This window comes from Arachis ipaensis, chromosome B3, assembly GCF_059453495.1.
Source record: "Arachis ipaensis isolate K30076 ecotype BB chromosome B3, ASM5945349v1, whole genome shotgun sequence".
In the NCBI taxonomy this organism is placed as follows: domain Eukaryota; kingdom Viridiplantae; phylum Streptophyta; class Magnoliopsida; order Fabales; family Fabaceae; genus Arachis; species Arachis ipaensis.
In genome coordinates this window covers 116,920,108-116,932,909 of record NC_142438.1, presented here as the reverse complement: position 1 = coordinate 116,932,909, position 12,802 = coordinate 116,920,108, and the positions used below count along the sequence as shown (strand labels likewise).

At 34.3% G+C, this 12,802-nt stretch overlaps 1 protein-coding gene and 1 non-coding gene across 2 annotated transcripts; one reads left to right on the top strand and one right to left on the bottom strand.

The window, feature by feature from the left end:
* Positions 1–2,120: 2,120 nt before the first annotated feature.
* LOC148572183 (small nucleolar RNA R71) lies at positions 2,121–2,228 on the top strand. Its single transcript, XR_015880306.1, has one exon. It is a non-coding gene; the product is annotated as a small nucleolar RNA R71 (small nucleolar RNA).
* A 5,744-nt stretch (positions 2,229–7,972) lies between these two features.
* LOC148572182 (uncharacterized) lies at positions 7,973–9,828 on the bottom strand. The gene is made up of 6 exons (XM_088507396.1): positions 9,806–9,828; positions 9,650–9,714; positions 9,100–9,560; positions 8,843–9,019; positions 8,265–8,399; positions 7,973–8,107 (listed from the first exon to the last, which is right to left on the bottom strand). Exons 1-6 carry the CDS (start codon positions 9,826–9,828, stop codon positions 7,973–7,975), a joined length of 996 nt encoding a protein of 331 aa, XP_088363522.1.
* Between the last annotated feature and the right edge of the window lie 2,974 nt (positions 9,829–12,802).

Sequence of the window (12,802 nt, the reverse complement as noted above, 5' to 3'; positions counted from 1 at the left end):
GCCAGATTGGTGCTTGTTCTGGGCGTTGAACACCCATTTGTTGCCCATTTCTGGCGTTGAACGCCAGAACCATGCTTGTTCTGGGCGTTCAGCGCCAGCTCTTCTCCAGGGTGCAATTCTGGCGTTCAAACACCCAGATGCTGCCCATTTTGGGCGTTCAGCGCCAGAACCATGCTCTGTTCTGGCGTTGAACGCCAGCCAGATGCTTCTTACTGGCGTTTAAACGCCAGTGAGATCCTCCTCCAGGGTGTGATTTTTCTTCTGTTGTTTTTGATTCCGTTTTCAATTTTTATATTTATTTTGTGACTCCACATGATCATGAACCTAATAAAACATGAAAGAACAATAAAATTAGATAAATAAAAGTTGGGTTGCTTCCCAACAAGCGCTTCTTTAATGTCAATAGCTTGACAGTGGGCTCTCATGGAGCCTCACAGATGTTCAGAGCATTGTTGAGACTTCCCAACACCAAACTTAGAGTTTGGATATGGGAGTTCAATACCAAACTTAGAGTTTGGTTGTGGCCTCCCAACACCAAACTTAGAGTTTGACTGTGGGGGCTCTGGTTGACTCTGTTTTGAGAGAAGCTTACTGTGCCTCTTTTCCATGTTTACAGAAGGGTAACCTTGAGTTGTGAACTTAAGGGAGTCCTCATTCAATTGAAGGACTAGTTCACCTCTGTCAACATCAATCACAGCTCTTGCTGTGGCTAGGAAGGGTCTTCCAAGGATGATGGATTCATCATCATTCTTCCCAGTATCCAGGACTATGAAATCAGCAGGGATGTAAAGGCCTTCAACCTTTACTAACACGTCCTCTACTTGTCCATAAGCCTGTTTTCTTGAATTGTCTGCCATCTCTAATGAGATTTTAGCAGCTTACACCCCATAGATTCCCAGTTTCTCTATTACAGAGAGGGGCATGAGGTTTATCCCTGAACCAAGGTCACACAGAGCCTTTTCAAAGATCATGGTGCCTATAGTACAAGGTATTATGAACTTTCCAGGATCCTATTTCTTCTGAGGCAATGTCAGTTGATCCAGATCACTCAGTTCATTGGTGAACAAGGGAGGTTCATCTTCCCAAGTCTCAATACCAAATAATTTGGCATTCAGCTTCATGATTGCACCAAGAAACTTGGCAGCTTGCTCTTCAGTAACATCCTCATTCTCTTCAGAAGAGGAATACTTATCAGAGCTCATGAATGGCATAAGGAGGTTTAATGGAATCTCTATGGTCTCTAGATGAGCCTCAGATTCCTTTGGTTCCTCAGAGGAAAACTCCTTATTGATCACTGGACGTCCCAGGAGGTCTTCCTCACTGGGATTCACGTCCTTCTCCTCTCTTACAGGTTCGGCCATGGTGATCAATTCAATGGCCTTGCACTCTCCTTTTGGATTTTCTTCTGTATTGCTTGGGAGAGTACTAGGAGGGATTTCAGTGATCCTTTTACTCAACTGGCCCACTTGTGCCTCCAAATTTCTAATGGAGGACCTTGTTTCATTCATGAAACTTACAGTGGCCTTGGATAGATCAGAGACTAAGTTTGCTAAATTAGAGGTATTTTGTTCAGAGTTCTCTGTCTGTTGCTGAGTGGATGATGGAAAAGGTTTACTATTGTTAAACCTATTTCTTCCACCATTATTAAAGCCTTGTTGAGGCTTTTGATCCTTCTATGAGAAATTTGGATGATTTCTCCATGATGAGTTATAGGTGTTTCCATAAAGTTCACCTAAGTAATTTACCTCTGCTATTGCAGGGTTCTCAGGATCATAAGCTTCTTCTTCAGAAGATGCCTCTTGAGTACTGTTGGATGCAGCTTGCATTCCATTCAGACTCTGAGAAATCATATTGACTTGCTGAGTCAATATTTTATTCTGAGCCAGTATGGCATTCAGAGTATCAATTTCAAGAACTCCCTTCTTCATAGGCGTCCCATTACTCACAGGATTCCTCTCAGAAGTGTACATGAACTGGTTATTGGCAACCATGTCAATGAGTTCTTGAGCTTCTGCAGGCATTTTCTTTAGGTGAATGGATCCACCTGCAGAGGTATCCAATGACATTTTAGCCAATTCAGATAGACCATCATAGAATATATCCAGTATGGTCCATTTTGAAAGCATGTCAGAAGGACACTTTTTGGTCAGTCCTTTGTATCTCTCCCAAGCTTCATAGAGGGATTCAACTTCTTTCTGTCTGAAAGTTTGAACATCCACTCTAAGCTTACTCAGCTTTCGAGGAGGAAAGAACTTGGCTAAGAAAGCCTTGACCAGCTTATCCCAAGAGTTCAGGCTATCCTTAGGTTGAGAGTCAAACCATATTCTAGCTCTGTCTCTTATAGCAAAAGGGAAAAGCATGAGCCTGTAGACTTCAGGATCTACTCCATTAGTCTTAACAGTATCACATATCTGCAAGAATTCAGTTAAGAACTGAAAATGATCTTCAGATGGAAGTCCATGAAACTTGCAGTTCTGCTGTATCAGAGAAACTAATTGAGGTTTCAACTCAAAATTGTTTGCTCCAATGGCAGGAATGGAGATGCTTCTTCCATGTAAATTGAAATTAGGTGCAGTAAAGTCGCCAAGCATTCTCCTTGCATTATTATTATTTTCGGCTGCCATCTCCTCTTCTTGTTCAAAAATTTCTGAAAGGTTGTCTCTGGACTGTTGTATTTTAGCTTCTCTTAGTTTCCTCTTCAGAGTCCTTTCAGGTTCTGGATCTGCTTCAACAAGAATGTTCTTGTCCTTGCTCCTGCTCATATGAAAAAGAGGGACAGAAAAATAATAATAATAGGGGTCCTTTTTACCACAGTATAGAGGTTCCTGTGTGAGTAGAAGAAAAGAAAAAATTTGAACACAGATGGAAGAGGGGGTTCGAATTTGGATGAGATGAAGTGTTAGTAGATGAATAAATAAATGGAAGGAGATGAGAGAGAAGGAGAATTTTCGAAAATTATTTTTGAAAAAGAGTTAGTGATTTTCGAAAATAGTTTTTGAAAAAGGTTAGTGATTTTTCGAAAATAAAAATCAAAAATTAAAATAATTAGTTAATTAAAAAGAAATTTTGAAAAAGAGGGAAGATATTTTCGAAAATTAGAGAGAGAGGGAGTTAGTTAGGTAGTTTTGAAGAAGATAAGAAACAAACAAAAAGTTAGTTAGTTAGTTGAAACAAATTTGAAAATCAATTTTGAAAAGATAAGAAGATAAGAAGTTAGAAAATATATTTTTAAAATCAAATTTTTGAAAAAGATATGATTTTGAAAAAAGATAAGATAGAAAGATATTTTTGAAAAGATATGATTGAAATGAGTTTTGAAAAAGATTTGATTTTTAAAATCACAATTAATGACTTGATTCACAAGAAATCACAAAATATGATTCTAGAACTTAAAGTTTGAATCTTTCTTAACAAGTAAGTAACAAACTTGAAATTTTTGAATCAAAACATTAATTGTTGATGATATTTTCGAAAATATGATGTAAAATTAAGAAAAAGATTTTTGAAAAATATTTTTGGAATTTTCGAAAATAGATAAGAAAAATGAAAAAGATTTGATTTTTGAAAAAGATTTTGAAAAAGATAAAATTTGAAAATTTGATTTGACTCATAGAAAACAACTAGATTTTAAAAATTTTTGAAAAATTCAACTCAAATTTTCAAATTTTATGAGAGAAAAAGGGAAAGATATTTTTTTCTTTTTGATTTTTGAAATTTTTAATGATGAGAGAGAAAAACACTAAAAATGCTCAATGCATGGCAATTTTAGATCAAAACAATGAATGCATGCAAGAATGCTATAAATGTCAAGATGAACACCAAGAACACTATGAAGATCATGATGAACATCAATAAAAAAATTTTTTTATGCAAAGAAAACATGCAAGACACCAAACTTAGAAATCTTTAATGCTTAGAAACTAAGATTTCAAGAATGCATATGAAAAACACCATACAACACAAAACACTAAAATATCAAGATCAAACAAGAAGACTTACCAAGAACAACTTGAAGATCATGAAGAACACTATGAATGCATGAATTTTTCGAAAAAATGCATGAATATGCAATTGACACCAAACTTTCAACTTGACTTAAGACTCAAACAAGAAATATGAAATATTTTTTTTGATTTTTATGATTTTATGATTTTTTTGTATTTTCTTTTAATTTTTTTTTTCGAAAACTATTTGTGAAAAAGAAAAATAAGGATTCCAAAATTTTTAGTATGAATTCCAGGAATCTTGTGCTCTTTAGTCTAAAGCTCCAATCCGAGGTTAGGCATGGCTTAATAGCCAGCCAAGCTTTAGCATGAATATGCGTGTAATTCATTCAATTTTAAGCCAAAACCTCAGCCCAAAAGAATTTAGACATGGCTTTATAGCCAGCCATGCTTCAACATGCTTCATGAAACACTAGAATTCATTCTTAAAAATTCTGAAGAAAAATATATTTTTTAAAAGATTTTTATTTTAAAATTTTTTTTTCGAAAACAAAGGAGAAAATTTTTGAAAGATTTTTGAAATTTTTTTTTTGAAAACTTTTTGAAAATAGGAAGAAAATTACCCAATCTAAGCAACAAGATGAACCGTCAGTTGTCCAAACTCGAACAATCCCCGGCAACGGCGCCAAAAACTTGGTGCACAAAATTGTGATCTCAGGCAACGGCGCCAGAAACTCTGTACGCACGTCTTAATAAATCGTTTTTCATTCACAACTTCGATACAACTAACCAGCAAGTGCACTGGGTCGTCCAAGTAATAAACCTTATGTGAGTAAAGGTCGATCCCACGGAGATTGTCGGCTTGAAGCAAGCTATGGTCACCTTGTAAATCTCAGTCAGGCGGATATCAAATAGTTATGGAGTTTTCGAATATAAATAATAAATAGATAGAAAATAAGGATAGAAACACTTATGTATATCATTGGTGAGAATTTCAGATAAGCGTATGGAGATGCATTCGTTCCTCTGAACCTCTGCTTTCCTGCTGTCTTTATCCAATCAATCTTACTCCTTTCCATGGCTGGCTTTATGTAAGGACATCACCGTTGTCAATGGCTACTTTTAATCCTCTCTGGAAAATGGTCCGATGCGCTGTCACTGCATGGCTAATCGTCTGGAGGCATCACCTTTGTCAATGGCTGCATCCCATCCTCTTGTGAAAATGGTCCAAATGCTCTGTCACAGCACGGCTAATCATCTGAGGTTCTCGATCATACTGGAATAGGATTCACCCTCCTTTTGCGTCTGTCACTACGCCCAGCACTCGCGAGTTTGAAGCTCGTCACAGTCATTCAATCCCAGAGTCCTACTCGGAATACCACAGACAAGGTTTAGACTTTCCGGACTCTCATGAATGCCGCCATCAATCTAGCTTATACCACGAAGATTCTGATTAAGAGATCCAAGAGATACTCATTCAATCTAAGGTGGAACGGAAGTGGTTGTCAGGCACGCGTTCGTGGGGGAATGATGATGATTGTCACGTTCATCACATTCAGGTTGAAGTGTGAATGAATATCTTAGAAGCGGGATAAGTTGAATTGAATAGAAAAACAGTAGTACTTTGCATTAATCTTTGAGGAACAGCAGAGCTCCACACCTTAATCTATGGGGTGCAGAAACTCTACCGTTTGAAGATACATAAGTGAAAGGTTCAGGCATGGCCGAATGGTCAGCTCCCAAAACGAGATCACAGGATCAAAAATACAATCCAGGATGTCTAATACAATAGTGAAAAGTCCTATTTATAATAAACTAGCTACTAGGGTTTACAGAAGTAAGTAATTGATGCATAAATCCACTTCTGGGGCCCACTTGGTGTGTGCTTGGGCTGAGCTTGAATGTTACACGTGCAGAGGTCATTCTTGGAGTTGAACGCCAGTTTGTAACGTATTTCTGGCGTTCAACTCTGGCTTGTGACTTGTTTCTAGCGTTTAACTCCAGAAAGCAACGTAGAACTGGCGTTCAACGCCCTTTTACATCGTCTAAACACGGCCAAAGTATGGACTATTATATATTGCTGGAAAGCCCTGGATGTCTAATTTCCAATGCAATTGGAAGCGCGCCATTTTGAGTTCTGTAACTCTAGAAAATCCACTTTGAGTGCAGGGAGGTCAGAATCCAACAGCATCAGCAGTCCTTCTTCAACCTCTGAATCTGATTTTTGCTCAAGTCCCTCAATTTCAGCCAGAAAATACCTGAAATCACAGAAAAACACACAAACTTATAGTAAAGTCCAGAAATGTGAATTTAACATAAAAACTAATGAAAACATCCCTAAAAGTAACTAGATTCTACTAAAAACATACTAAAAACAATGCCAAAAAGCATATAAATTATCCGCTCATCACTTTGGCAAGCCTAATCTGGCGGCATGGATGGAGGTAGAGCATCCCTACATTTTCAATTATGATATTGTGCTTTTGCGCTGTTATGTTTGTCATGATTCTGAAATCCAACTATATCTTAATTTCACTTTTGTTTTAGCATATGCAGTTCATTGAGTTAACTACTTAGAAAACTGAGTATTATCACATTTTGTTTGACAAAGCAAATCTGAATACAGGCAATGAACAACATTGATGGCTAGAAAATATATGAATCCAATCTTTGGTGGCAGAATATGACTCAAGACTTGAGTACCGAGATTGATTACAGAGTAAACATTCAGTATAAATAAATTGCTTATGTAATCAAGTTGTTTCTTTCACCAAACATGGCCCACCTTTGAATCCATCATACGTGAAAGGTGAAGATGGTAGTAACTTTCATCAGTTCCATGGTCGTTTTTCATTATCTTCAATGTAAAAATTATGAGTTTCTGAGATAAATCAAAGTGAATTACGAGCATTTCTAGCATCCCACATCCAAGTCATATACTGATGAATCTGTTCAAGCGAAAGAATAAATAACAAGTGCAGTGCATGACATTAAGAGCACAAATAAAATGACAATGCACACGAACAAAATAATGCGTTTAAATAAAAATATAAGACCTTTTATTTAAATATCGTTGAGCAATAAACCCAAATAAATAAATGTGAAATACCTCAAAGAAAACCACTTATATTGAAATCTTGTCCCATCCTTGCTCATGTACACTGAGAAAGCTCTGCAGAATCAATATGCTACTAAATGCACGGTTATTACTACCAAGAAAATGCACTTATTGTTAGCCTTTAACACCATTTGCTCATTAATTACTTTGAGGCATGATATATGAAGCTATACTGTCATGGATTAAGAGGCTAAATGGCTAATACTTCATAATTTGTTGAAACTTTTAAGTATCCATAAACATTAATCCAATTCAGTATTTATGCTAGAATTTTAAAGTTTTTGTCAACCAATCCACAAGTTGAAACTAAACTAAAAGTCAAGTGTGTGAAACATGTAAGAAGGTGCATCTAATGTATCCGTGCACCTTACATTATAATATTTGTATTGTGACCATTCTAATACATGATAGCTTGATTTAGGCCAGTGCACCTTACATTATAATACATGATTGAACATTTTTGTTCAGGATTAAACTAAGTGGTGAAATTTCCCTTGTCACAAACTTTAGGAGACTTTGTAGTTCTAGTTAGGAGATTCAAAATGAATGTGATAGCATCTACTTATACTTATGGCCCTCTTTTTTATATGAAGCAGCTTCGTCAAATAAATAAAACAGAAAAATGTGAAGAAATATACAAGTGGCAGCAATTTGGTTACAGGATTAAACACCATTAAAAAAACAAAGAGGTCTTAGGTCTAGAGATCCTCATTCAATATTTATTATTAAATAGCTTCATGAAACAGACATAAAAGCTAATATCAAATAACCTGAACTGCAACTAAATATTTTGAAAACTAGTTTCAAATACATAAATTGCAACAAGCAATTAAATTGTCTTAAATAGTATCAAATAACATAAATTACAAAACTCAATATCACAAACTAGTGTATACAAATAACAAATCATCTATGGTTGATTGAGTTCGTTGAGTTGAAACCAACAATGCTCACTAGCGTTGTCCATAATGGTCTTTCTCAATTCATTGGAGGATCCCAAAACCAAGTCTATGGTAGTTGTGATTAGCACTTGATTTTCAGAAATCTAAAAGCACCAAAAAAAAGAGAAAAAGCAAATCTAAAATCAAGAGGCCACTAGAGGGAATGCAGCAAAAACACATAGGAAATAAAATGGTTGAGGTTGTCACCTTTGGTGGTATCTTAGGATTAAACGAATATTCCATATGCAACCAGCTTAGTACCCATAAGATAGAATCTTCCTGGCATGTTGGAGGAGGTTGCACATTGTGAACCACTTCAATTGTTTGGGAAGACCAACCACCAGAAAAGTCACCATGTTCAAAAGAACAAGCCTCAAAGTGTGCTGAAGAAATAATCTAGGACAAAACAACAGCCTACAAATAGCGAGTAGCATTATAATTTGGAAGGAGATATCATAGGGACATAGCCACATCAATTGAAACAGTTTAGAACAATACCAGAGTGTTAATTAGATTCAGTTCTTGGTTCCTTACGCTCACGGGGCAGGTTGGAGTCCAAATGGAAAACAATTTTTGATTCTAAACTCATGACCATTAGATACCAGTGATCATTATCTTTAATGGGAATATAAATCTGAATACAATGCATTGTTCATTAGAGGTGTCAAAAAATATACACAATTGTATGCTAACTGAAGAGATAAGGACAAGAGTTTACATATTCAAGTGAAGGATATTTTTCCATATAATCTGCATATTTATTCAAAGTTGAAAATTCTAATTTATTAACCACAATAGTTAGGACAAAACAAAAAGTAGAAGAAAAAAGAACATTTGACCTTTGGTTTCTTTTGCACTACCAAATTTTGCTGTCCAAAAATAGATAGCGGTTTCGATTCTGCGCATACACGTGCATCAACTAGCGTGCTTGATGCTCGTACTGCTTCTCCACGGGATACTTGTGCATCCATTTCAGAAGTTGACATACGACGTGGTCGTTGTACACCTCTGAACACCTACATACAAAATTTGGACATTATAAACCTATCCCTTTTATAATAACATATAAATGCATATGGATGTGCAAAGATTTTACCTCAACTGTATTTTTGAACCTGGTTCTCTTTTCACCAGGTCCAGGGAACCATGGCTTTGATAGTGGTTTTGCCTTCCCTTTTCCATTTGGCTGGGGTGACAGTTTCTGGCGTTTGATAGAGGAAATGCTCCGTTGGACAGTAATTTTGCATGGATCTTGGCCGGTTATGGTTGTTCGATCTAGTTCCATGACATCATCCTCATCATCTAACACATCAAGACATATATTTGGGTCCACATCCATATTAAATATTGACTTGATGTCACTCTTTTTGAGATTTTCCGTAATTTTGCATGTCTTATGAGGGGTGGTGATAGGATTGGTCTTGCTATTTTTCAGAAGTCTTTCATTCTCCTTCAACTCAGGCTTGACATAAATGGAATTTATGCGTTCAATCATGGACTTCAATAGAATTTGTTCCTCTCGAATACTATTGTTAGCTCTTTTGATGTCTTGCAGATAACAGGTACACCATAGGTAATTTAAAATACAACAATATTGAAACTTAAAAATAGGACACGAATATTTGTTGGTCTTACATACCTCTAAATCAGCATAACTCTTCTCTCAAAGGAGTTCATCAGAACACTTGGTGGTGCACATGAGTCGGGTAAACTGAACCAATAATGATAATAATAAGATATAATTCAACCAATAGTAGTAACAAAAATAACAATGAAAGTAATGAATTGAGTGTAGCCTTTACCCATGGCTATTATTGGTTGCCATTGATCAGAGCAATTCTCCCTTTAGTTTTTTTTTAACAGACTCTTTTCTTGCAAGATCCCGTCACATTCACTCCTTTAATCCATCGATATCATCTCTACAATTTTTTTTTCAATATCAGTAGAGATATGACATAATCAGTCCATTAATAAAAATTGATTTGATTTCTTTAATGCAGATTCTCTTTCTTATTTATTTTTCAAAATCTTCTCCAATTAAGGTAATCAATTAATAAAAGAAGAATGTGAATGCGTGATTAAAGGAGATGAGAAGTTGTAATTACCTGACAGGGCGTGCACTACATCGATGATGAGTTGCTGCATCGTCGTCGCCATCTCCCACGCCGGCCTTCTCCATTGTTGTGGTGCTTCCCATTTCCCCTTCTGTTCTTACATCATCTATCTTGGGCATCGTCTTCACGTTTTCGAAGTTTCTTCTGTGGGAGTGAAAAGCTCTATTTAGCAACTAGGTTCTCTTCTTTGTGGGATCCCTGACCCCCAAAATAAAATGAAACAAGTAAATAAAACTGTTTTTGAATTTTCAAAATTTAAAATTGAATACAAGCGTTATTACTAACTTATAAACTATAACATAATGTTATTTATCATCAATAAATTTACATCATTTAATCCTTTGATTTTTCATATTTGTAATTATTATTATAGATTCATAATAAATAAAATTATATCAATATTTTAAAGATTAAACGTTTTAAAAAAATTATTATTAATAACTCTATTTTTAACTTCTTTCCTAAATACAAGTACTTCTGTATTTATTTCAACAATACTTATACTTAAAACTTCTTAATAAAACGGAAAAATAAAATATTTATACTACTGACCTAGCAGATAACTCGTGTACATTTTCATGGTGCAATGTTGAGGCGCGTGGTTTACATTGATATGTTCGAACTAACAGCTCTAGAAATTTGATAATTAAAGTTAGAAGTAATTCAAGCTAAGCTAGAATAGACCAAACTCAACATTAACTCACTAAAAGCTGACAAGATAAGTCGATTGTTTGGACATGAAAGACAAATAATAAAAGTTATATTAGGCTAAGTAATTTTAGTTAAGCCAAACCAAACCAAGGTCAAGTTCGACTTACTGAAAGCTCAAAAGCTACCTTGAGCTCATGAGCTTAGCGGATCGAGTTGTTAAGGACTTACTAGTTGTTTAAATAGTTAGATGAACTTCCAGTATTTTTTTTAAAATATGAATTTTTTAAACTTTTTTTGACATGAAGCAAATATTTTTTATTTTAATGACCAATCTCACTAAAAAGATTTTATTATATCATTATATATTGTATGTATTTATTCAAAAAATAATATTAATAAATATCGTATAGTCATAAAATTAATTACCATAGTGTAATTGATAAAAATATTTTATATTTGTTATTTATACATGTTTAATAACATTTATATTTATATTAATAATTATGAATAAAAATATGTTATATAGTTTTACTATATAACTAATAATTAGCACATAGAATAGTATGAACCTGTAAAATTATATAACTAATGTGCTATATAGTTTTACTAGTTCACTGGTTTCACCGATGACTTACTAGTTGAACTCGTAGAACCGTTCCCACGTAAATAAAAAATATAAAATTATAAAATAACATACATTCACTAATATCTTAAGAACAATCAAGTTTAAACAAATTACAATCAACAGGTTATAAACCGGTTGTTGTTAAGTAGTTAGATAAAATTTCAGTATTCTTTTATAGTACAAATTTTTTATTTTTTTTTCACTAAGCACCTATTTTTTATTTTAATAAGTAACTAATTAATTTAATATTATTATATTAGTGTATATTACATGTATTTATTCAGAAATTAATATTAATAAATATTGTGTAGTAATAAAAAAAATTACTAGAGTGTAACATAAATAAAATATTTGATATTTATTATTTATACATGTTTAATAATATTTATACTTACCTCCATCTTCATGATTCTTCAATTCCATCCTCACAACCATAATAATTATATAAAAAATCTACAAAAAAACAAACACAACATAACCATCAATATCACCATGCCTAGAAACAGAACACCATGGTGCTATTTAGTTATACTATTAATCAAACTCTGCATTATTACATCTTTTTCTCATAAACTACCAATACCACCACCATTGCCAATTCTGCCACTGCCCATCATATTCACAGTTAAAATGGCAACAAAAGAAGATCATAATGTTCCTCCACTTTGGAGTCAACATATTCACAGATAGAGAATGGAAAACAGGCCATGAAAATCCTGCAGTATTCAATCCTTATGGACTCAACACAAAACATTGGGCCAAGGTGGCAGCAGAGGCAGAAATCTCATTGATGATACTAACTACAAAGCACCATGATGGCTTCTGCCTATGGCCTTCAAAGTACATTGACCATTAACCGAACTTCTCTATCAATTGGAACCCCAAACATCTCTCAGTAATTTTTCCTTTTAAGCTAAGCTAAGTAGTCAGTAACTTGCATGATATGATAAGGTATGAAAGGTGTAGCATGAGTGCTAACTTTTCCATAATAATGTGCACTTTCTCTCAAAAAAGGCAAAAACAATAATGGAGCTGCATTACTTGTGAATCTTGCTCGTGTTTCTATCTCAATCAACAATAAATAGATGCCAATGCTTCCAAATTAGGCCAGGGTGATTTTTGCACAAATCATAATCACCAAAAAGGCTAAGTGAACTTCTTGACATTTATTACAATTCAATGGGGAGGAACTATGTGTTACTTCTAAATGTACCTGCAAATACAACTGGCTTTGTATCTGATGATGATGCTCATAGATTAAAAGATTACAAATTTTTAAGTAGTTAAATAACTAACTAATTAATTTAATTTTATTATATCATTTATTCAAAAAATAATCTTAATAAATATCATTTATTGTATCATGCGCTTTAATAATATCTGATGTGTAATGCTGGATTTGATTTTAA